The following is a 22,515-nucleotide window of genomic DNA, read 5'->3' as shown; positions in this document are numbered from 1 at the left end:
AAATTTTAAAAGTTGCAGCTGAAGTTCATATATGTCGTATAGAGCAAAACTAATGTATTTTACATTCAGTTGCACTACTGTTAGCTCTCCAAAAGTGTCACTGTTTTCATTTTTCTTAAAACCAAGCAAAGTGAATAATAACCCAAATTGCAAACAAGGCCTCTTTAGTTTGTAGAACTGTTGTCCTTTATCTCTTAAAATGTTGAGGCATTTTCCATCTTAATTCTGACCACTTCTTCATTGCAAATTTTGACCTTGCTGGAGAAAATTTTCCTAAAACTTTACAGCATTGCAAGAAAGAGCTGTTGTTCCTATAGGAACAACAGGATACATGTTAAATGTCCATTTATCCTGTACCTATTAGGCTGAAATGGATACAATTGGATTCAATTCATGCTAATACTTTATTGTTCTGTAATGTTTTATAATGTTTAAGGCTAAGTAGTATTTGTCAAAGATCAGCTGAAATGTAAATCCTCTGTTTAAAGATTCCCTTACAATGTAGAACAGAAAAAGAGATTTGGTAAAACCCGGTCTGAATTCACAAAGACATTTGATTTAAATCTGATCCTGGCCATAATCACTCTTTACAACATTCTTAAAACAGTGCAGTGGGTAGAAGAGAGCATCAGGAATGTAAAAGTGAGTACCTTTCCTTACTTTTTAACAAAAATTTTTTTTCCTGCTTCTGGTTCTCTCAGGCAGCTAAATGTAAGAGTCACAGTTTGTATTTCTGTTGAGATGATTTGCACACTCCTGGCTTGCTGTAGCAGTGATACCCATCATGAATATAGCCTGGTAGTGCAGTTTTTCTACCTGAAAACTTCCCAGAACTATTGTGAGGAAAACTTACTGGAGAACAGAGCCATGTTATGACCTTTGCCATAATGACAAGGTTTTCTTATGATTTATGAAATGGTGTAACCACTTCACTGAGTCTGTGTCTTTGAGAGAAGATGATGGTTATTACTGTGGCAGCGTTCTGTGTCAGTATTATTAACAGAGTAGTACTGAATAAAGTGAAAATACAGAATCAGGGAGAGCAGTTCTGTAAATAACTTGCATGCTATGCATTCCTTTCTAAATGTATTTTGTTACTGGAGTTAGATAAATTAGGCTATACATCTTGAATTGGACTGTGACAATGGTGATAAGGCTTGTTAGGTCTGGACTAAGACAGCTATGCCAAAGTAAATTGTGGGGTACAATAAAGGTTTCAGGGCAAGGCACAGTACAAAAGTATGAGAATCCTGTGATTGCATGTTTGAAACAGGGATTGAATGAAATTCAGAGCATCCGTAGGGTTGAGAAAATAGGAGGCACCAGAGGCTTGAAATAACTGTGATGTTCCTGAAGCAAAGGTTGAAGTAAGTTAAATCTCTTTATATTGCAATTGGTGTAGAAAACACCAATACAGCACAGAACTTTAGAAGAACCTTGATGTAGACTCTATGCTCTGAAAGATTCGTAGCAGTCTACTGCTCAAAGTACCTTTCACAGTGTATTTTATTTTTTTAGAGTATCGGTACTTTTTATGTATGAAGTCAAGTGTTGATTCAATGTGAAGAAATGAACTAGAAGGCCTGGCAGCAACTTCGTAGGGCCTGGTTTATTGTCCTTGGGAGTTTAATCTTCAAAAGTCTTCTGAAGACTTTTGTCTTCAGTGTTGTAAAAGCTTTGTTGTAGAGTTGTCTAGCCTCTGGATATGAACAGCCTGTTAATCATGTTGAAAACATCGAGGGCTATTCCACCAAGTTGTAACAAGGTACACAATTCATTAAGCTTCAGTGCTAGTGTCTTCAAAAATGTGTACCACTGAGGTTTTATAGGGTTTCCTTACATTGTTCTTTAAATCAGCATTGTTAGGGCACTTGTCCAGACCTGTTTTGCTCTTTTGACTGTGTAAAAGCATATGCTGTGTCAGTATGGAAGCTTCAAAACCCTATCATGATGCTTCATTTTCCAGATTGTACCATATTATATTTTCTAAAGGGAGAGCTGTTGAGAGCACGGAGCAAGATTGAAGATTAGAAGATTAAAGAGGAAATAGGACATCCTCAGTAGTTGCCAAATCTTTGAAAGGCATGAAATGTGTCTTTACAGATTTGTTGACAGAAAGATATAGAGCCTATTCTTCAGTTTGAGAACAGTGGAGTTGCTCCTAGAATGTAATGAAAACAGAAATTCTTGCAGTTGGAGTGGGCTAACTTAACTGTATTTTACCGTGGCAAATACTACTGAGTTAGTATTTGATGTTAAACACATCCGTTGCCCCATCTGGGGTAATAAGACTTGGCTGCATATGCAGTAAAAATTTCATCTTTATAAAAAATATATTATTCAAGTAAGTTTTTGTTTAAAATTGCTCTCTGTTGTCACTTTATAATTTGTAGCATGGATTAACATTACTTTTCTTCTTCAAGAAACCACAAGGACTCAAATATCAGAGTTTATAACAAAAAGTTTTATTAGGTCTGTAAAAACGTTCCTGTTTTCAAGTCAAAAGGATTCCAATGTAGAAAACTAAAAAATAGTTCTTGCTGAAGTCATTTACAAGTGGCAGCAACATTCCTGTGGTTTAGTGTTTTATCTGTCTCATTTTTGTGCTTCTAAAGTAGTAGTAGAAGAGATCTGAATTATTTATTTTTTTGTTTCCCCTCCTTCACCCTCAGGTGGCAAGACCAACTTGAGAAGGCTTATGTTTTAGTTGTATCTAATCTCCCTAGTGTGTTTTTTGGATGCTTGTAACTAGTGTTCAGGTTCAAGTTGTTATGTTACCTTGTTAATTGCTTACACATCTGTTCAGTAATAACATCTGTGGAATTTGTTTTGGCTTGGAAGGAAAACCTGTGGCAGCCAGACATCTCCTGAACCTACTGAACTTAAATTTAATATGTAAGAATTTTCACAGAGCTAAAGGGCTCTTGGTTAATAAAATGTTGATTTCCTGTGAAACTTAAAACAGAAGTGTTCCAGCACTAGTGTTTTTTAAAAGAAACAAATGTGAAAGATCTATAGATCTAGATTTGTTTTTTACTTTCAGCAATGAGTTTGTTTAAAAAGTTGCTTGATGACAATTTCGATTGATGACAATTTCCGTGTAGAAGGAAAATCAATAAAACCCACCTCTTAACTATCAGTCATAAGTACAAAACGATCCAATCTCTTGGGATTTGTAGCTGAGATTAAAATAGAGGTTAACTAAAAAAAGTATTGATTCAGGGAAGTGATATTTCTTCTGCCTTACCTATTGTGGTCGCCATTAATTCAGCATTAATTAGCTTCTTAAGAAGCAGTGACGTAAGAAATTATGTTACCCATTTATTTTGGTTTAGGTTTACTTTGTTATATAAAGCGCTGTCTTTAGTTTGAGACTGAATCATACATGAAACCTGGAATACAGTGTTTTAAACACTAAAAATATTTCAGTGCTTTCTAATGTGACGTTCACTTGCTTTGAATCAAAATTAGAAAAGGAAGAATGAAGAATAGCATGTTTTGTGTTCACTTCAATGCTTTCACTAACCTAAAATATTGGTTTATACTAATACTCACTATATAGGTTTCTGCCCTCATTGTCCTTCAAGCACCTAACACTAGGTGGACAAGGCAGTATCCAAGTGAATGCTGCTTGTGTCTGCTGAACAGAGTTTTCAGCTTTTTTGGCAGATGAGTACAGGGTGGCTTAAGTAAGTTCACTGTGGAAAACCTGTGTTTTGCTGCATTTCTGGTGCAAGAGAGGTTTGTTTTCATTCAGACAAAACAGAGGTGTGATAGCTAAAATGTTACACAACTGCACTGTTCTTTCCTGAAGAGTGTATGCATTTTGACAATGCTTGTGTTTCAATTTAATATGCAAGTAGTTTGTTTCAGCAGGTAAAGTCAGAAAATGTGCAAATTGAGTTTTTGGGCTCTGATGCTGCCAACTGTAGGCATAGGTTGGTCACATGTTATTGGAGAGAAATTTTACTTCAATAAATAATTTTGGTTTATATCCACAGGTAATTGAATTATAGTTTAAATTAGGATAAACTTTGTCATAGTTTGCTTGAAGAATAAAGTAATTGTGTATTTTCCCTTTATTCTCTGGTAGAGAAAGAAAAGTACTCTGTATTTGTTGTACAGTCCTGATTCATTTACTGAACATGAAAAGAATCTGACCTGGGATGTCTGTAGTTGTCCACTCTCTAGCATCAGAAGTGGCTTAGCTGTGAGTATTGGAGGTGGTATAAAAACAGCTCATCCTCTCCTGCAGTGTGGGAGGGGAAAAGGGATGCTAGTTACAACTTCCATTTGAGGTATGGTGTCTCAATCTCTTCTCCTCTGAGCTGAAACCAAACTGAGATGTGGAGCCTTTTGGAAAAGGCAGTGTGGAGACATAATTAGTAATTGTGGCATAGTAAATTGTTTGTGAGTGAATGTAAAGTTACACAGCAGTAGTATAGGCTGACAGTTCCTAGCTTTAGAACAGTGCCATTTGCAGCAAAGTATGTTTTTCAATATAGTTTTGTTGTGTATGTTTGAATACAAACCAGTTGATTTTTTTTTTAATCTAGTAATGTTATTTTATAATCCTGGCAATAAATAAAGCACTTTTTTTTCCTGAAGTGTTAACTATATTTGAAATTGAACGTTGTATCAAAAAGAAGTAAAACTTTAATCTTTATCACAAGTATTGCTCAATAGTGGAAAAGGAATAAGAACAAATCAGTATTTATTTATCAGTATTTATAAAATATTTATCAAACACTTGTCTGAGTAAACATAATTTAGTGCTATTGCTGGGTGGGGAGACTACTGTTAGTGCCTCAAGATGGTAGGGCTAACAACAGCTTTCATGTACTTCAGCTGTTGAAGGAGAATGCCTCTTCAGCTGTTTCAGGATCATGATTTTCTTTGGACTTCTTGGTTTAGTTTCGGAAACTCTTTATTTGTTTTGATGGAGAGTGTTTTTCTCATTTCAGTCTTACATGATTATGGAGAAGTGTAACAAAATTGGTTGGAGAAAAGCATTGTCTGGTTTGTCTTCCTTCTGAGCAGTGCAGTCCTGAGTTAGTGATTCCTATGGATTTGTTGCTAATATATGTATACTGTGCAAGGCAGTCTTTTTTAAAAAGTCACAAACTGTAGAAATGCTGGTTGGAGGAAACATCTGGAGGTCATCTGCTCTGATTCCTTGTTTGGAGCAGAACTGAGACAAATACCAGAGCAGGTCAGATGTAACTTGAAGATCTCTAAAGATGGAAATCTGTTTATTGAACCAGTGTGGAACCCTTCCCTCTCTAAAAATTTTTGTACTGAAATTGCTGTATTGTTTTGTCCGTGTGTAGAACTCTTGCTACATGCTTTATAAAATATGACTAGTAAAAGGTGGAATCTGGAGGCATGGGAAGGAAGCAGGCTGTGTTGAATTGAATAGGTGAGCTAAAGAGATTCCTTATTAGAAATATTTATTTTCATTATCTTAGGTTTTTCTAAGTTTTTCTAACTGGTTGCTATTAGTCAGCAATTAAATATATTTGTACATTGAGTATGCTCTGAAATGTACAGTGCACTGAGGTCTGGCTGCTGTCAAAAACATTATCTGCTAAGGAATTATTATAAGCCATTTGAAATAGTTACTTTACCTGTGATTATGGGCAAAATATCCCTAGCAGACCTCAGTGGAGTGATTTGAGAAGTTGCCTCTCCCAGCTGATACTGGTTCAACCCCTTGGGGATTTTGTTATCCCCAGACAGGGTTAGTAGCCAGATGTGGTAGAGCCAATCATATACAGAGACAAGGCAGTGTGTTACAAAGTTCCAAGTCTGGGTGCTGGATGGTAATCCACAAAACCAGCACACCTCTGGGTTACAAAGCTCTGTTTTTAAACACTGTTGTATGATATATTCCACCTACGTAATACATATGGATTATTAGCTAACTGCTGATTGTGAAAGAATAGTTTCCTGTTACCATTGTTTGCAGATGTTTGAAGTTGAGAAATACTATTTTGGGAAAAACAGATAGATTATCAATGCTACTGGTACAACTTCTTTTTAACATCAATTTTGTATTTTATGAGGAAGTTACTAGGGTAGAAGATGAATTTGTGATAAGTAGTTTGCTGTATGTATTAATTCTCTCCCGTTGTGCAAGTATCTGTAGTGTTTTCTTAATTTTTTATATGTGATAGCCAAAAATGCCTGCACCACAGGATATCTGGTGTCAAAAAATGTGAAAAAGACTGTAGTGCTTCTCTGTACAGATATATGCTTAGCTCAGGGCAGATGCCAGCCTGGGAATTGTGTAGGTCTTTTGGTGCATGTATTCCAACAGGCATGCTTTGTGATAACCCGTATGTCATACTCTATTTTTAACATTTTTTTTTCCTTGATCCACTTTACACAGGAGGTAAGGCTCATTTTCCTTGTGCTTCTAGACAGTTTCTTTTAATTCTTGGTCTGTCTGTTACCCCATATCTTTCCTACTTTGTACTTTTTAGATGCTGATGCAAAGGAAGAAATTTTTATTTTATTTGGTTTTTTAATTGTTTATAATTTTTTCTAACAGTTTTCTATCTCTTTTGTCACAAGGATATGTTGGGGAAAAGAGAGAGAGTATTTCTGTTAACTTATTTTTTGAAGTACACTGCATCATAAATCATACTTGCACCACATGCTGAAAATTTTCAAGTAAACATTTTTTGAAAAGTACATTACAATATTCAAGTAAAGTGAAAATTTCGTTTTAAACATAATCAAATCTTCCTTTTTGTAAGGAAGCAAGGCAGTCTAGCTGCCCTTTTTACAGATCTTTTCATATTCTTTCCAAATAACATTTTTTACAGGGCTATTACACTATACGACCAGACTTCTTTTTGAGTCAGTTTGTCAAGAAAGGTTATAAGTGTCTACTTTAGTTCAGTAAATGGACAGCAATGTTCTCAGTAGTAGCAATTATGTTTTCAATGCAACTGTATCCATAAACTACATAACAAAAATGGTGACTTATTTTCCCCTTGTCAGGACGTTTGGGTTGTTGTTCTAATAAACATGCCTCTCTGTTTTATCACTTGTTCTCTAGTGTGAAATCTGTAAGAGTTTGTTTTTGGTAATTGAGGGCTCTTTAAATTTTTTAATGTGTTCAGTATGGGGAGTTTCAAATCTAGGCTGATTTAGTGATTTTTATATAGTTCGATTTTATGTGGAGTTTCAGATCTAGATTCTTCAAGCCCTATGCCTTGTCCCTTAAATGTGTTTATTTCAGAGTCAGGTAAGATGTTCAGGAAACTCACAGTATAATAAACTGAAAATATAGATGCCCAGGCACCTATAGAATAGATGCCTAGAAATAGATGTATGTGTATGTACATATGCATTTGCCCACACAAGAAAACATGTGTTAAGAATAATTTAAATGCAATATTTACCAATATTTTCATTAATATAAATACTGAATGTGCCTGTGCTTGTGTTATTACCAAGTGCCTGTAATTATGCTAGTTGACAAAAAATTATTATTTTTTTTTCAAGTTCTTTTTTTGTTTAAGGGTTTTAATTCTTTTTTAAGACTCCCACATGTGAACACAGTAATAATGTTAGAGTGATGGTCTGGCCTGAGTGAACAAGTTAAAAGTGGTCTTATTTCAATTTACCATATAAATGTAGAAATAACCATATAAGAAACTCTCCTGTCTTGCATATATTGCTTAGTGACATAACTACTTGATTTGAGAGATGTATGTCAGAGCTCTGACATTCTAGGCAGTAAAGCACCTGCCTTACCTTCAAAGGGATGTTTTGGTACATCCACGTTCTTATATAGCATAGGTGAGTGTAAACTGCATTATAGGAAGGCATTTGCTTTCTTCTAAAACTGTTAAGTTCTGCTGTTGCTGGAAAAAACAAATCAATAATCTGATTTCATTGGTAACTTCAGTATGTTCAGTCAGGCATTCCTAGATATTGCTTGTGCTTTGAGGGTATCTTTTTACTGTATGGTACAGAGATCCCAGATCCTAATGTGTGATTCACTTTACAGTGTCAGAGAACAAATCTTACAGGTAAGATGCTATATTTCTTAAGTTTGTGCTGTAAGTTCTGGATTTCACTCCTTTCAGAAGAGCGGTGTGAATGTTTCCTTTATGACTGAAATTTTTGGATGCCATGTTGTTAGAATTGTAATGGATTTATTCCTTTTTTTCTTGTTTATTCTTTTTTCCTTTTTTTTCCTTCCTCCAACCCCAAAAGAATGCACTACACAGATACGTGTTTAATGTTTGCTTTTACTGAGCCTAGTTCTAATTCATCATGTTTACATGACTTACTGTAAGCCGTCTGTTAGTTACAATTTAACTTTCAAGTCTGTATATAGCTTGGTTTTATTTATTAAGTACAACAAACAGCATTATGAAGCTTTTCTCTTTTAATCTTACAAGGAAAAAAATCACTATCTAAAAAAGCAATCACAAAGAAGAGGAAGGGTGTCAGAAAGTCTACCATACCAGAATTTCAGGTAATTATTTTAATTTTTGTTTTAAGCGCTTGAAATCTGACTGTCTGTGAAGTAAGTCCTCTAGTTTCTGATAGAGATGTTGGAAATCCTTCTTCTAGTTTGAGAGGTTTAACCTGATAGTATTTGTAAAAGTGCATTTCACCTTTTCTTGGTAAAGAATGTTTTAGCATTTTTATTATCTGGAGCTTGCACACTGTTCCACACTGTTGTTTAGGATCCCAGATATATCTGTTACTGTATAAAATCTATAAAAGCTAGGAGTTGTTAATGAAATTTTTAGGGTAGATAAAATTTTCTGGGATAAAATTACTTGTTTTGTATGAGGTATGATAATGTGGTTCTTTAATTGAAATCCATCTTGGTTTACTGAAGGACTTGCAAAAAATTTATAGGCAACTATGCTCACCTTGCTTGTCTGTATGTGACTTTAGGGCCAGAGAGCACCAAGAGTATTAATTATGATAATGTGGTTTTATGGTGCTGTAGTAGAAGTGTTACAGTGCTTCAGTTCTAAGTTGCTATTTATGTATGCATGCCTGCTTTGCATTGAAGTTCTCCTTTGGATATCTTTTTTTTTTTTCTTCAGAAAGCAATCTGTGCTATTTTGATGAGTAGACCCACGTTAAATCATGACTGTTTTCTAAAACCCTCCCACCAAATCAGTTTATTCCACCATGATGATGATGATGTGTTTCAGAGGGAGCTAGTAGAATTTCTGGTGATAAAATTGGTTAGTAACACTCAATATTGAGAAACGACTGACATTTAAGTGTAATCTGTCTTTTATCTATATTGTAATGGTAGTGACTGAAACATTTCCAAAAAATAGGTACAGTGTCTAAAAATGGATATATACAGTTAGGTTAGAAATCCTTTTTTTACAATATTAAACTACTGCATTTAAGTAGTCTATCTAAAACTTAGCCCAATCTTTTAGCTAATCAAGGTAAAATGTACATACATTTACATATCTATCTAAGTGTATATTTATTTGTGTAAAAAAATATAACATAATACTTCTGGCTCTTTTGATCAAAGCTATGAGTTATATCTGGTTTAGGTGAGGCTCAGATTGATTAGTATTGAGCAGTTTAGTCTTACGAGGGAACTCTTTAACAACTTAACCTGCCTTTTTCAAGAGGACAGACAGGATTGGTGTGACTGTTAGAAGTATTTGCAAATACTAAAACATTTATATTTGGAATAATATTAAGACTTTTGGAATGTAGTAATGTATGCTTCAGTATACTTTTCCCGCATACACAGATAGCCAAACTTTATGAAATTATGAACTGTTTGAAGGTACAAGTATATTTTTTAAATATTTGATAAAACACCTTAAGTATACAGGCGCTGTGAGATATGCATGAAGGGTATAACCACAAGTATATTGCTATTCTTGTCTAAACATCAGTTCTTTTGGAATGAAAATTAATAAATAAAAATGTGTAATATTTTTCATGTTCCTGCAGCCTACAAATGTAGAAAAAAACCCCTAAACCAACCATAAGACACTTTATTTTATCAGATTAGGTTCTGTAATTAAGTATAGATCCCGTACCCGAAAATCATAACTTGTCACTAAAGCTGAGTAAATTAGTGTTAATAAGTCTTTTAATATGTGCAATGACATTAAAATCCATTATTAACAGAAACATTCAGGAGTTAATTGTACTACTTAATTTTAACATTTATAATGCCTAACATTTTATAAAGGAAACGTTTTTTCTCCTCAGATTATTTTTCTCATGATAGGTCATTAGAAGGCATGTTCTTCAAGAACCATATATGAAACTACCAGTAAGATATCAGAATGTAATGTAATGTAATTAATCTAATCTAATATAATCTAAAATGATTAGGTTGTAAATCCGTACCTCTCCTTTTACCTTCATATTAGCTTACCCATTAAAACATAGAACAATTTAGAAAGGCAGTGTTGTTCACAGGAAATTGAATTGTTTAGTTCCACCAAGTCCTTTTTTAAGTCCTTTTAAAATGCTTAGTCTAAAATACATAAATTCTGTGTCTAACACTTTCTAATAATATACTTAATTTTCAGGCTACAACAACAAGGAGCAAAGAACACGGGAACATAAATAAAAATCTCATTAGGAGAAATATGATCTAGATTCCATAACAGAATGATCATACAAAATACACTACACTTTGTTATTACTATCCCTTTCATCTTTCCTTCAAAACGCTGACTTTGTTCTGTAAGGTGGGAAATGTTAGCCCTGTGAGAGAAGTTTCGTAAATACTTTCTTCCCGATCAGTGTGCTTCTTTATTTCCCCACCTGAAATCACGCTGTGAATGACAAAATATAAATTTTTTCTTGAACCTTTTTTTTATAGTGATTTTCAATACAGTACTGAACTATTTCAAATACTGAACTAATTTTGACCATAAATGCTCCGGGGTCAGCTGCTGTTACCTTCCTTGTTTTACCAGAGTGTAACTGACACACAGATATGAGCCTCACATGTACACCTCCTCTGTTGAAAGTTGAGACTTAGAGATTTGATTACTCTTACCTGTCTTTCCCAGCCCCAAGACAACTCAACTTAGTATATTGGCATTGTTTTTCCCATCGATGTAGTTTGAATTGGTCTCATAGAAGAAAATAAAAAGTAGTGATAATACTTAGTAACTGAATTTTCAGGTATCTAGTCAAAAGAGTGGATTATAATTGTGTAGGGAAAATCTTTATCCATGCCTTTATTGACTTTTTTCAAGGACTTTATGTGACATACTTGCACTTTTTTGCATAATAATACAGTATCATAGATTTCTTCACAGGCCAGACAGGCAAAGAAAAGCCAGTATTTAGCTTCAGTTTACATCTTATGTATTTAACACTTCTTTAAGTGCAGGACAGACAGGCATGTTGAACCTGGTAAAGTTACACATAGTAATTCTGTTTCCTGGCTTAAGAGAGATACCTTTTGCAGGTTAATTTTGCATACATTGCGTGTGGCAAGACAGTGCCAATTTCCTTATTAATTTGCTATTCTAAACTTGATAAATGTGAAAACTGTAAACTTTAGTTTGAATCACTTCAGTTCCTCAGTGCTTCAAATGTGCACAAGTGCTATGAAAACGATGGTGTGTATGCATTAGAGGTTTCTGAAATTGATGTATTTTGCAAAAAGTGTCAGTTCTGTGTTTTAATAGTGAAACAAAGGCTCTTTTTAATGTCTTTGCTACAAATCTAAAATTGCACATGAATTTGATGTAAAACTATACTGTTATGAATTACTGATTTGGGAAAAATAATTAACACTTGTATGATAAAAACAGTTTTTCTGGGATGGGTTTTGCATGGTTTCTTTTATTATATTTTTTTTTTATTTTCTTAAATTATTTTAACATGTTTTCAGTAATAATGAAAAGATTTTCACCTAAGGGTGTTCAGAAAAAGCAAGTCTTAACCTGAAAGAACCTAACAGCGTAATAATTTCCAGTTTATTAAGTCTTAAACTGCCCTAAATGATGATAAGACAAAATATACAGATTACTTTTACTTGATGGTTTTTTCAAGAAGATAGCATCCATTTTCTGAAAGGAGAAATGTAAAAAAGCTGATTTCTAAAGACAGGAATAAGAAAAATATAATCCTTTCTCAAAATGTACACAAATAGGTAGATCTGATAGACAACTAGGTTGCCTTAGGATCATAGAATCAGCAAGGTTGTAAGAGTCCTTCAAAATCATCCAGTCCAACCAGCACCCAGCACTACAACTGTAACCACTAAACCATATCACCAGATGCGTCTTAAACACCTCCAGGAACAGAAGATTCTGTTTCAGCATATAAAGTTATGTTCAGGAAAAAGTTGTAACAAGTGTGAAATGTTATAAGCACAGCATACTCCAAAGCTAGTATACTTTAATTCACCAGGGAGTTGTTTGGAACTCAAAGATGTTCCAACTCATTAGTGCACTTGAGATAAATTTGGTAGTTGTCATTCACAGAAGTTTTAAGAAAATACCTACATTTTGAAATGGAAGCTTACAGGCAGAGATATGATTTATGTCTGAAGAACAGATTATTTTCTTATTAGCTTTTCTTTCTTTCAACAAGTCCTGCTTGTTTTTTTTTTACTTTTAAAAATGCTGTAAGAAAATAAAAAACAAATGGTAGCGTTAAGTAATACCGTGCTTTTACATTTTATTTAACTTCATTGTATGTTTTCCAAGTCCCACATCACCGAGTGTTTGTGTTCATTTTTTTTTTAGCTTATTTGCACTAATCTTGATGAACTCAGGGAATTAATCACAAAGATTGAGAATGAACTCAAAGATCTGGAGGACATTAAAAAGAAATCGGTATGTGACATTAACAGCTTTCTCTTGTATGGATATAAAACAGTGCCAGTTATTTACTGAGGCCTTTCAACTGAAGATTTTTATGCTCTTCAATAACTGCATAAAACCTCATATGGTTGATACCTAGAGACTGTAATTTTAATCTTTCCTGTATGTAGTGCTCTGTTCTCAATGTTTTTAGAAGTGAATTCAGTAACTGTGTTAATACTTTTCACTGCCAAAATAAATTTGGATAGTGGCAATGCCTTAGAAGGAGTAGTTCATTTCTATTAAACATGTTAACATTCTGCCCTGAGGACAATTCTTACTAACAAGCAATTACAGAATAGAATTCTTATATCTGCCTATGCAGTGCTGATCAAAACTTCCAGTGAACTGACTCTTACATTGTTATTGGGATTCCTAACTCCTTTTGTTTGCAAGTAAGTTATTAAAATTGGCTTTGTTTAATTTTTATTAAAGTAGGTTGTACCAGAAAGCATGCTATTTGGCTTTTGGTGTCAGACTGAGATACAAATTTTACCAATGTACACTGGATCACTCAGTCTATGCAGCTGAAAACCTCAAATGAGTAACGGTTAGACAAGAGAATCCAATATGTTTTGGCTTTTGTAGGAGACAGTGATTTTAATTAAGATGGTAGATAAATTTAAATACATGAATAGTACTCATATGAATGTCCCTTTTTAGTGAATTATTCTTCTTGCATTTTTGTATTGTAGTTCTGTTTATTGAACTAGGCATTTCCGTGGCATTTCTATAAAGGGTGGGAGATAAAAATGTTGCTTTTTCTAAACCTTAGAAACTAGACTGCTTTTAATTCAAGTGAATGTCTACAGTCTCATGCAGAAACAATTTATTCCTAAATTTTTTAAATAGAGGAGACAGATGTAGGAGAGAGGCAATATAAATTAGGACTCTGAAAGACAAATTTCTCTGCAGGCACTTAGCATAATAATTGTTAAAATATCTAAGCGAATAAAAACAGCCTTATCTTGAAATTATTTTGCAGTTGCTAAATTGCAAATTGGTTTTTATGATAAAATGTCAAGAGGTTATCAGAAAGGTTATGGCAACAATAGAAGAAAAAGCAAAAAAATGAGAGTATACTACAGTATATCAATAATCTTAGTGTAGGTGAGACTTTTAGTCTGCTAGTAAAACTGTATGAACAAGACTTCTTCAAGGGTAGACAAATGCTAAATATGTCATAATTACTCTTTGAACTGAAATCTGATAATGTCATTATGTAAGTAAGTTGCATGACTTCAGCAGGAATACTATGTTTAGTTCTAATTGCACCACCTTAAAAAAACCAAACACTGAAGTATAGGGGAGTTAAGATTCAGCATTCGGAAGTTATGAGGTAAGGACAATCTTTCTTGTGCTTGTATAGACCTATCAGATCGTGATTCTGGGTCTCTAAACACTTGTGTTGTTAGAAATTTTACAGAAAGGAAAAGGGTTAGGATTAATTGCTGAAGAAGTGGTTATGAGGAAACAGTAAAGTGAAATACTGATTTTTAAAAACATATTTATTAGAGAAGTTTCATGTTTTCCTTTCAAACATACAAAGATGTTAAATTAGATGAATAATCATAAATTTGACATGTTAAAATTAGGTTTCAGTTTGTAAGGAAAGTCATTAGGATGTCACTTTTGACGTCTAACACCATGTGTAATTTTGTTAGATAGGTGAAAAATTGGAGAAAAACCAGATTTTTATTCTTCAGCTCTGACCAAATGACAGTGGCAGTTTCAGAAGCATCTAGAATCAAATTTGTTCGGTTTTTCTGACTGTTAAGTAAGACATTGTTTTAATTTGCTAATGGAAGTAGGATCTAATGTGAAAGCTTATTTTAATATGATGGTATTTATATATGCTGTTCATGGACTTTTTTCTTGTTTTGACCCAAAATGGTGATGTTGCTACTACTTCATGGTAACTTTATTGATTTTTGTTTGCAACAGTGACCTGAGTAAAGCCATAAGAATCTTCTTCATGGCTAACCTCCGTGGTAATTCCAGTTTTAGTAGTTGCTAGCACATGCTACTGAGAAAAATTGTCAAGGCAAGCTTTAATGTTATGTTAATTACTAAAGCATATTAGAAATACAGCTTGTCTAACTGATAGTAACACTTTTAAATATAACCTTTTCTTAGTCCTAACCTCGCTTTTGTTTCCTAGAAGACCATTCTAGAGTACGTAAAAGGAATTCCTTCTCCAGAACTTGGAATTAGTGGAGACTATAATGAGAGAGCTGAGCTGTAACACTTTTTTAACATGAATAAACTTACTATTTTCCCTCATTTTTTATAGGTAGTTGGACTGGTTGTATCTGACACGTTTCAGAACATCAGCTTGAGACAACGAATGACATGACAGGTTTTTGTTTGGCAAGTTAAAATCAAATTAGAACAGGGTTATGTAATGGAAAGCCATGGGTAATTTTAAGTGTGGACATTTCAACAAGCTTCTTCCACAACAATGAAGTAATAAATCTGCTTGGTTAATTAAAACAGTTTGTTTCTGTACTCTTGTGCACTGTATTGTCTTTTGAATTAGTTATGAGTATTATTTTTCCTTTTAAAAAGTCTTGCACTTTTGATTGATTACTGGTGAGTTTGTTGTACCAGTTGTGAGATTTGCTTTGCGCTAGTTCACTGTGACTGTTTAGAGAGGAGAATAAAATTTGACTTCAGTTCTTTAATTTTGAACAGAGTTCAACTCTGCTCTTGAACTCCAGCCACAGTTCTGAAGTGACACTGCAGTTTCACATATGCTTTCAACTGACATAAGCCAAAACTGCTGCCAAATAAGTAGTTCCTACTCTCTGTGTCTCTGGAAGCTTCTCTTTTCTGTTCCACCACATGAGAGAAGCTAGCAAAATTCTTTATTCAGCTGCGTGGTGAGAGAGTTAGTCTGTGATAAACCTAACTACCCTTTTTCTGCTGCTGAGTTTTTTTAAGCCAGATCAGTTTTCTAGTGCAATTTATCATGCAGTTGCACAAATACCTGTGCTTGTATTCTGCCAGAGTCTGAGGAGTCATTGTAAGAACAGGATTGAGCATCTGTGGGGAAAAGAAAGTGGGACTGATTTGGACAGGAAAAGTGCCTTTTTGTGACAAGTGAAGTTGTGTGTGATATTACTATCAGAAGTGCTCTAAAAAGTCTATATCTTCAGCTGCTAAACAGTTCTATGTATTATATGTAATGTATCTACTATATATTACATATCCAGAGGGGGATGAGAAGTCAAATTAGTGAGATTTACTGTTTGAGTGCCTGACAGGAAATCAGAAAGATGCAGAAAGCGGGACGTAAAGGACTTGTGTTTAATGTTCTGTGCACTGTCTAGTGACAGGATAGAGAATGGTTCCCTAAGGAATGTCTAAGCTAGAATCCTTTAATTTTAAAATAGTATGACTAAAAATGGCAGTAAAAATTGAATTAATAGAAAAAAAATGTGTTAAATTTACGTGGGTTAAATTACAAACAGTGAGTAGACAATTATAAACCTGAAGTAGAACATACTGGCTAAAAATTCTTTTGAGATTTTATTGCATTTTTACCTCTTATTTGCTGAAAATTTAGACTGTATATATAATATGCATGGCTGTTCAGTTGAATGTGAGGTCTTAGAAATTTGCTATAACTGTCAAATCGATCAAGACATGCAAAGTAGCCTAATTCCACACTCGGAGTGGTATTGCTGAAAAAATAATTTTGTCAAACGTGATAGTGAAGCATTTTGCCAGTATATTTAGGATAACGTAAAGACTGCTATCTAATATATGAAATTTCTTTTATGAGAAGAGATGGTAAAATAGCACCTCCTGTCCTATCAGTATGCAAGATAACAACTATGAGCTTCTGACATATTGGATCCCATTTTTCCATAGGTTTTCTGTGTCTGGTCAAATCAGTGGGAGTTGCAACATGAGTGGAAATCTTCTTACTGCCTTGCAGATAATCAGCTTCTCTTGTTATCTGAAATAATTTTGCTTTGTGTGTGTGAAACTGTTAATTAAGCTATATTGTAGATCATTTGTATATACTTTACTATTGCATATCATAGCAAAAATTTTTATTTTTTTTTTTCAAACCCTTCTTGACCATGTGTAGTATGAAAGTGCCAGGACTGCAGATACTTGTATAAAATAGTGAACCTTGGACTTTTTTTGCAGATGCCATTTTGCAAGCTGACTTTGTAGTAAGCGTGTTTTTATGTAAAATTTGAACATGAACATTGAAAAATTTCTTATTTACTGTAATGCAAGACTTTATTTTGGTAGGACCATTGGATTGGAATCATTCCCTACAAGTATGACCAGTAAATGAATTGCTGTCCAGGGAGTTAGAAGGGAGGCTGGAGCCCAGGATTCCCATAGCTAAGTTGAGAAGGTTAAATGGATAAAGGGCATTACTTTCCTGAGAAGGAGACCACTCTCTCCCTATAGAGAGAAAAAAGTCAGACAAAGGTTAAGGAAAGGAGAATTACTTAGTCAAAGGACACCAGCCACGTTAAGAACTAATTAGGGTTTGGAAAAAATGCATTGAAGATTTTATTGTTTATGGAGGTCTGTAACACCCTGATGTTCTTGACTTTGTAACAAAAAAAGTAAAAACCTCTCTTATGAAGGTTTTCAGTTCTGCTATTTTTCCCGGAGGTTAGACAGTTGATTTAGACAGTCCCAGGACAGGTGAATGTCTTTTGTCTATCTTTGGGAGTGGATGTATGTTTTAGGCAGGTGAGCCAGAAGGGCTGAAAGCAAGCTGAGGTTTTCTGCAGCTTCAAGTCCATATCTGCTGAAAAAATACATATTTCAGAGAGCATCTGAAAATTCAGAGAGAAAAACCCACTGGTTCAGGTCAGAAATATTTAGAACCTTGGACATAAATTAACTTACGAGGATAGTCAAAGGAATACGTTGATCCAGGATGGAACATAATATTTTCCATATCTGTTTTTTTGACGCTCTAAACAAGCTGCTGTTAAATTTGTTTGTACAAGGTGTAAGTATCTAAACTAAGAGACTGTTTTCTGGATTTTTTAATTAATTTGCTACATTTTATTTTAAAATATATTAATATATGACAAAAATAATGCAAAATGGTTCATTTATTTAAAGAAGTTTATAAAATACTCCTCTCCGTTCAGTGAAAAAATGGGAAATACTGTTGTATGTTTGAAAATATTTACCAGGAAGACTGTTTAGACAAGACTCTACAGGGACTTCCAAGAAGAACTTCCCTTCAGTAGAAATTCATGTAACGATCAGAAATAGGTTAGGGCTCTTACTGATTTTTTAGTGAATCAGACCTCAACTTTACAAACAATGAAATGGAAAAAGTTACTGTGTCTGCCGATTTGGGCCCCAAATGAAACATTTGCATTATTGGATTAAATCTTCTTCCATTTTTATCAGGAGGTTGACTTCCTTCTCCCGATTCCTCCTTCCTCTTCTCCTGACCTCTTCCTCCTTCCCCAGTAAAATATGTACCATGCTTGAGACTTTTGCATGTAAAGAGGTTTCAGTTATACTTGTTTTCTTCAGCATTACTATGTTTACGTAAACGTACACACAAACAAAAAATACTATAGACTGAGGAATCTGCGTATGCACAGATGCTAGGAGGTTTAAACTGCAGGGTTGCACTTTAAAGAGATTTCTATAAATACTTAGAATAACAGGATTTTAATAGACTTACTTCAAGTCTTGCAACTGAAATATTTTCTTTTTATTTAAGCCTAGGTTCTATGTTACTATGCATCTTCATCTGTAGTGTATGTAATATATTCTCTTTTTCCATTCTTTATCCCAAAAATTTGTTTGGTACTTTAGTCATTTCTAAATAGTTGGTTAGTGCTTCTCTGTGGCTTCCCTGCATCTCTTGAAAACGCTAATATGAGCCCAAAATGTTGAATTTTGAGACTGAAATTTACACGTTTACATCCATGCAGCTTCCTGTACATTGAAGATGTGGAGCTTCTGTAATATTTAATTGTATAATATGAATGAATAACGCCAGTTTTAGGCTTCAGTTTTTTAAATCTTCTCCAAAATATTTAATTTGTCTTCTCTCTTATTTCTGACTTTGGCTTATCTCAAAAGCTTTCAATATTTTTGTCCCAGTCTTTGGCTTATCTTAGCTCTTCCAGTTTTCTCTCTTTATTGGCTACTTTTATCACATATGTTTCTACAGTTCCAAATGTGAAAGTGTGGGTTCTGCATCAGAGGTGAATGTCTACTCATACATTTAATCTGGAACATTTTTGTTATAGAGATACTACTGTATATTCAGAACATTTCACAGTGCTCTGGATTTTGGTCAGTTGTTGCTTTGAAGAAATAATTCAAGGCATTCCTGTCAGCACACAGTTCTAACAAAACAGCTGATTTTAAGATGCTCAGCTGAAGAATAGAGAAGTACTTGTGTATCCAGAATTAAGAAGATAAAATATTCAGCTATGTGAGAGGGAGTTAAGTACGATCATAACAACCTAAAAAGACATAGCTTTTTTTGTAAATAGTTTCAGATACTATGTCCATCCAGTTTCTTCATCAGTTACAAAAGTATAAGTTAGTTAATAACTAGAAGTTCTTCCAGTGAGGAGTAAAATGTGACAATTCAGTGCTGGATAATTTCACTGTTCTGAATCAGGTTCAAAGCAATAGTAAGATCATGCTGATAATAAACTTTCTCCTGTGTTTTGGTAGTTTATATATTTAAAAAAACATGGTGGATGGACCAACACAATGATGATTTTGTAGTAGTTTTGCCTAAGTAAAATTAGAACATGTGTCTAAACATCTGAACAAAAAGCCATTTTATAGTAGTGAACTAAATCAGGAGACAAAGACAGTCTTGGTAGCAAGAAGTTTGTTGTGGTTTTGTTGTTGGTTGTTTGTTTTACTTTATTTATTTGCAGTGTATAAGACAGTATGAAATACCATTTTAGGATATAGTTTGATGTGATCAGATATCTAGGTCATGGGTGTGCAAACTGGAGTCTGACGACTTTTCATTAGTTGCTAGTAAATGCTCAAAAATAAAATTAAGAGATGTCATGAGTGTATTTGTTTTATAATTTACTACAAGTCATTCTTCCTGACTATATTTAGTCCCAGTCTTCAAATAACATCAGAGGTTAGCTGTTGATATATATTTATAATATTCAGAATGATGTTGCTGAAGGTAAAATACAAGGTACTGATTTTCAGGAACTTTTACTGTAGAATATAACAAAACATTTTCGAAATTATAACACTTCCAATAATAGATGAATTTGCATAGTATGAATACAGACTCTCATCATGCATTCTTATTCAGTTAAAATTCGAAGTGTCTGAAATTGTAGTATTTGGCCCTCAAATTCGATATTAAGAACTTTCAGTGTTAGTCCATATCTGAATTGAAGAAGTTATTGATCTCTGTTCTTCAGGTATCTTATGTCCAAAGCAGCTGGAGATCACCAACTCCCTCTCTGTGTGACATCACTAGAAAACACTAGACTGGTGATGTCACACATACCACAGAACCCCGCTGCAGAATGGAGCAGGCCTATTAAGGGTAAGTTTTTTCCCTCCACCACCACCCCTTTTCAACAATATTGCGTGGTTTTATAAGGTTACTAATTTTCTTTACTTTATGTCCCTGGAATATAAAGTAAAGATGAATAAGAAAATCTTATAAAACTGCAAAATATTGTGGTGTTGTGTGTGTGTGTTTATTTAAAAACAAAACAAAAACTCCCATATAAAGTTCAGTCCTTATACCATATATCAATATCCTGGCTCCAGTCTGCTTTGGGATTCAATTATGAGTATGCCAGCATAGTGTATGTTGGGGCATCAATCACAGAGAGTGGAGTCAGCATTTCCTGGCTGCTCTGGATGTCAGAAACCTTGTTTTAAAAGGTAAGTTTTCAGTTGAGAATGTGTTGAATATCTCTTTGTGTTTATATGGAAACATTCAGCATATTTCTAAAAAGTATTTTTATTATGTTTGCATTTTTAAAATTTACTTGTAACTTGACACAGCTCAAAGTCACATTTTATACTTGTCCTCTGTCTAGGCCTTCTTTTCTCTTGTTTTCCTGTTGTTCATATCCTATATTGTGTTTCCAAAAAAAAGTAATGTTTTGGTTGTCTACTACCTGGAACAAGGTGGTAACTAAATTCTGTTTAATATCATTCTGAATTATCTGGGCAAGGGCACCCTCAGCCATTTCAGAGACAACACCAAGCTGGGCAGGAGTGTTGATCTGCTGGAGGGTAGGAAGGCTCTCTGGAGGGATCTGGACAGACTGGATCAATGGGCCAAGGCCAATGCTGTGTGGTTCAACAAGACCAAGTGCCCTGTCCTGCACTTGGGTCACAGAAACCCCAGACAGTGCTACAAGCTGGGGGAGGAGTAGTTGAAAGTGTCCCAGTAAAAAAAGGACCTGGAGGTCCTGGTCAACCATGGCTGAACATGAGCCAGTGGTGTATCCAGGTGGCTGAGGCGGCCGATGGCATCCAGGCCCGTGTCAGAAATAGTGTCTCCAGCAGGACCAGGGAAGTGATTGTCCCCCTGTACTTGGCACTGGAATCCTATGTTCAGTTCTGGGCCCCTCAGTACAGGAAAGACATTGAGGTGCTCCAGCATGTCCAGAGAAGGGCAACGAAGCTGGTGAAGGATCTGGAACATGAGACCTGTGAAGGGCAGCTAAGGGAGCTGGGGCTGTTTAGCCTGAAGAAGAGGAGACTCATGGGAGACCTTACTGCTCTCTACAACTACATGAGAGGAGGTTGTAGCCAGGTGGTGGTCAGCCTCTTCTCCCAGGTAACAAGTGCTGTATGTTTCTGATGAAAATATACCGTCAGAGGTCCAGCCTGAACCTCCTAGGCTTCAGTTTATAACTAATCTCCTACGTTTTATCATTTGGTATTTCTGAGAATTTGCCACACAAACATTTGTAAAAGCAAGTCTATTATCTATAGAAATTAGTAGGCAGCTATGTAAGTAGGGAGTTAAGTCATAGCTTTATCAATTCTCAATTTGCCTTTTTTTTCCTTTTCCTCCTGGAAAAAACCACAAGACTGTGTTGGAGAATGAAATTGCATAGGAAAAGAAATGCTAAGTTTTGTAGTGATGCGTCTTAAGGTTATAGGTATATTTTTCATATCTCTTTTTAAGGAATTATAGCATCTGACCTTTGCAGAGATCTTACATATTTGCATGAAAAATCAACTGAACCACAATTTAGAAGAATGTCATTTGACCTATATTTGTTCTGTCCTTACTACTTCTGAGGAGAGAAGGTTCTTCTCATGGCTTAAATTTGTCTGTGTTTCCATTAACAGGTTTATTGTCAACTCCAAAACCCAAGTAGGAAAGATGAATAATTGGGATAAAGGGAAATAATTTAAATTTTTAAAAATTGTGTTGCTATAAAATTTACATTAAAATGTAGAGTTTTCCAGAAACTGTATCCAGTGGATACTATATTTCACAGATTCACAGAATGGGTCAGGTTGGAAGGGACCACAGTGGGTCATCTGGTCCAACCTCTCTGCTCAAGCGGAGTCACCCCAGAGCACACAGCACATGATTGTGTCCAGACCGTTCTTGAATATCTCCAGTGAGGGAGACTCCGCCTTTCTGGGCAATCTGTTCCAGTACTCAGTCACCCACACA

General features: G+C 34.7%; 1 protein-coding gene across 10 annotated transcripts in view; it reads left to right on the top strand.

The window, feature by feature from the left end:
• Positions 1 to 22,515, top strand: part of BRD10 (bromodomain containing 10) — an 84,725-nt gene that overhangs the window by 13,980 nt on the left and 48,230 nt on the right. For 6 of the 10 annotated variants that reach the window (XR_010427048.1, XR_010427047.1, XM_064643249.1 and 3 more), the window contains 3 exons: positions 8,421 to 8,497; positions 9,084 to 9,227; positions 12,741 to 12,830. The exons of 1 other annotated variant lie outside the window; for it this stretch is intronic. Coding sequence is in view for 7 of the 9 variants with exons in the window: in XM_064643249.1 (XP_064499319.1) it covers positions 8,421 to 8,497; positions 9,084 to 9,227; positions 12,741 to 12,830 (311 nt within the window). In the remaining 2 variants the exon portion in view is untranslated. The remainder of the gene's footprint in view (positions 1 to 8,420; positions 8,498 to 9,083; positions 9,228 to 12,740; positions 12,831 to 22,515) is intronic. 3 more of the 10 variants (XM_064643248.1, XM_064643245.1, XM_064643242.1) reach the window with 2 other exon arrangements.

This window comes from Pseudopipra pipra, chromosome Z (assembly GCF_036250125.1).
Source record: "Pseudopipra pipra isolate bDixPip1 chromosome Z, bDixPip1.hap1, whole genome shotgun sequence".
Lineage (NCBI taxonomy): Eukaryota > Metazoa > Chordata > Aves > Passeriformes > Pipridae > Pseudopipra > Pseudopipra pipra.
This window is presented reverse-complemented; position numbering and strand designations above follow the sequence as displayed.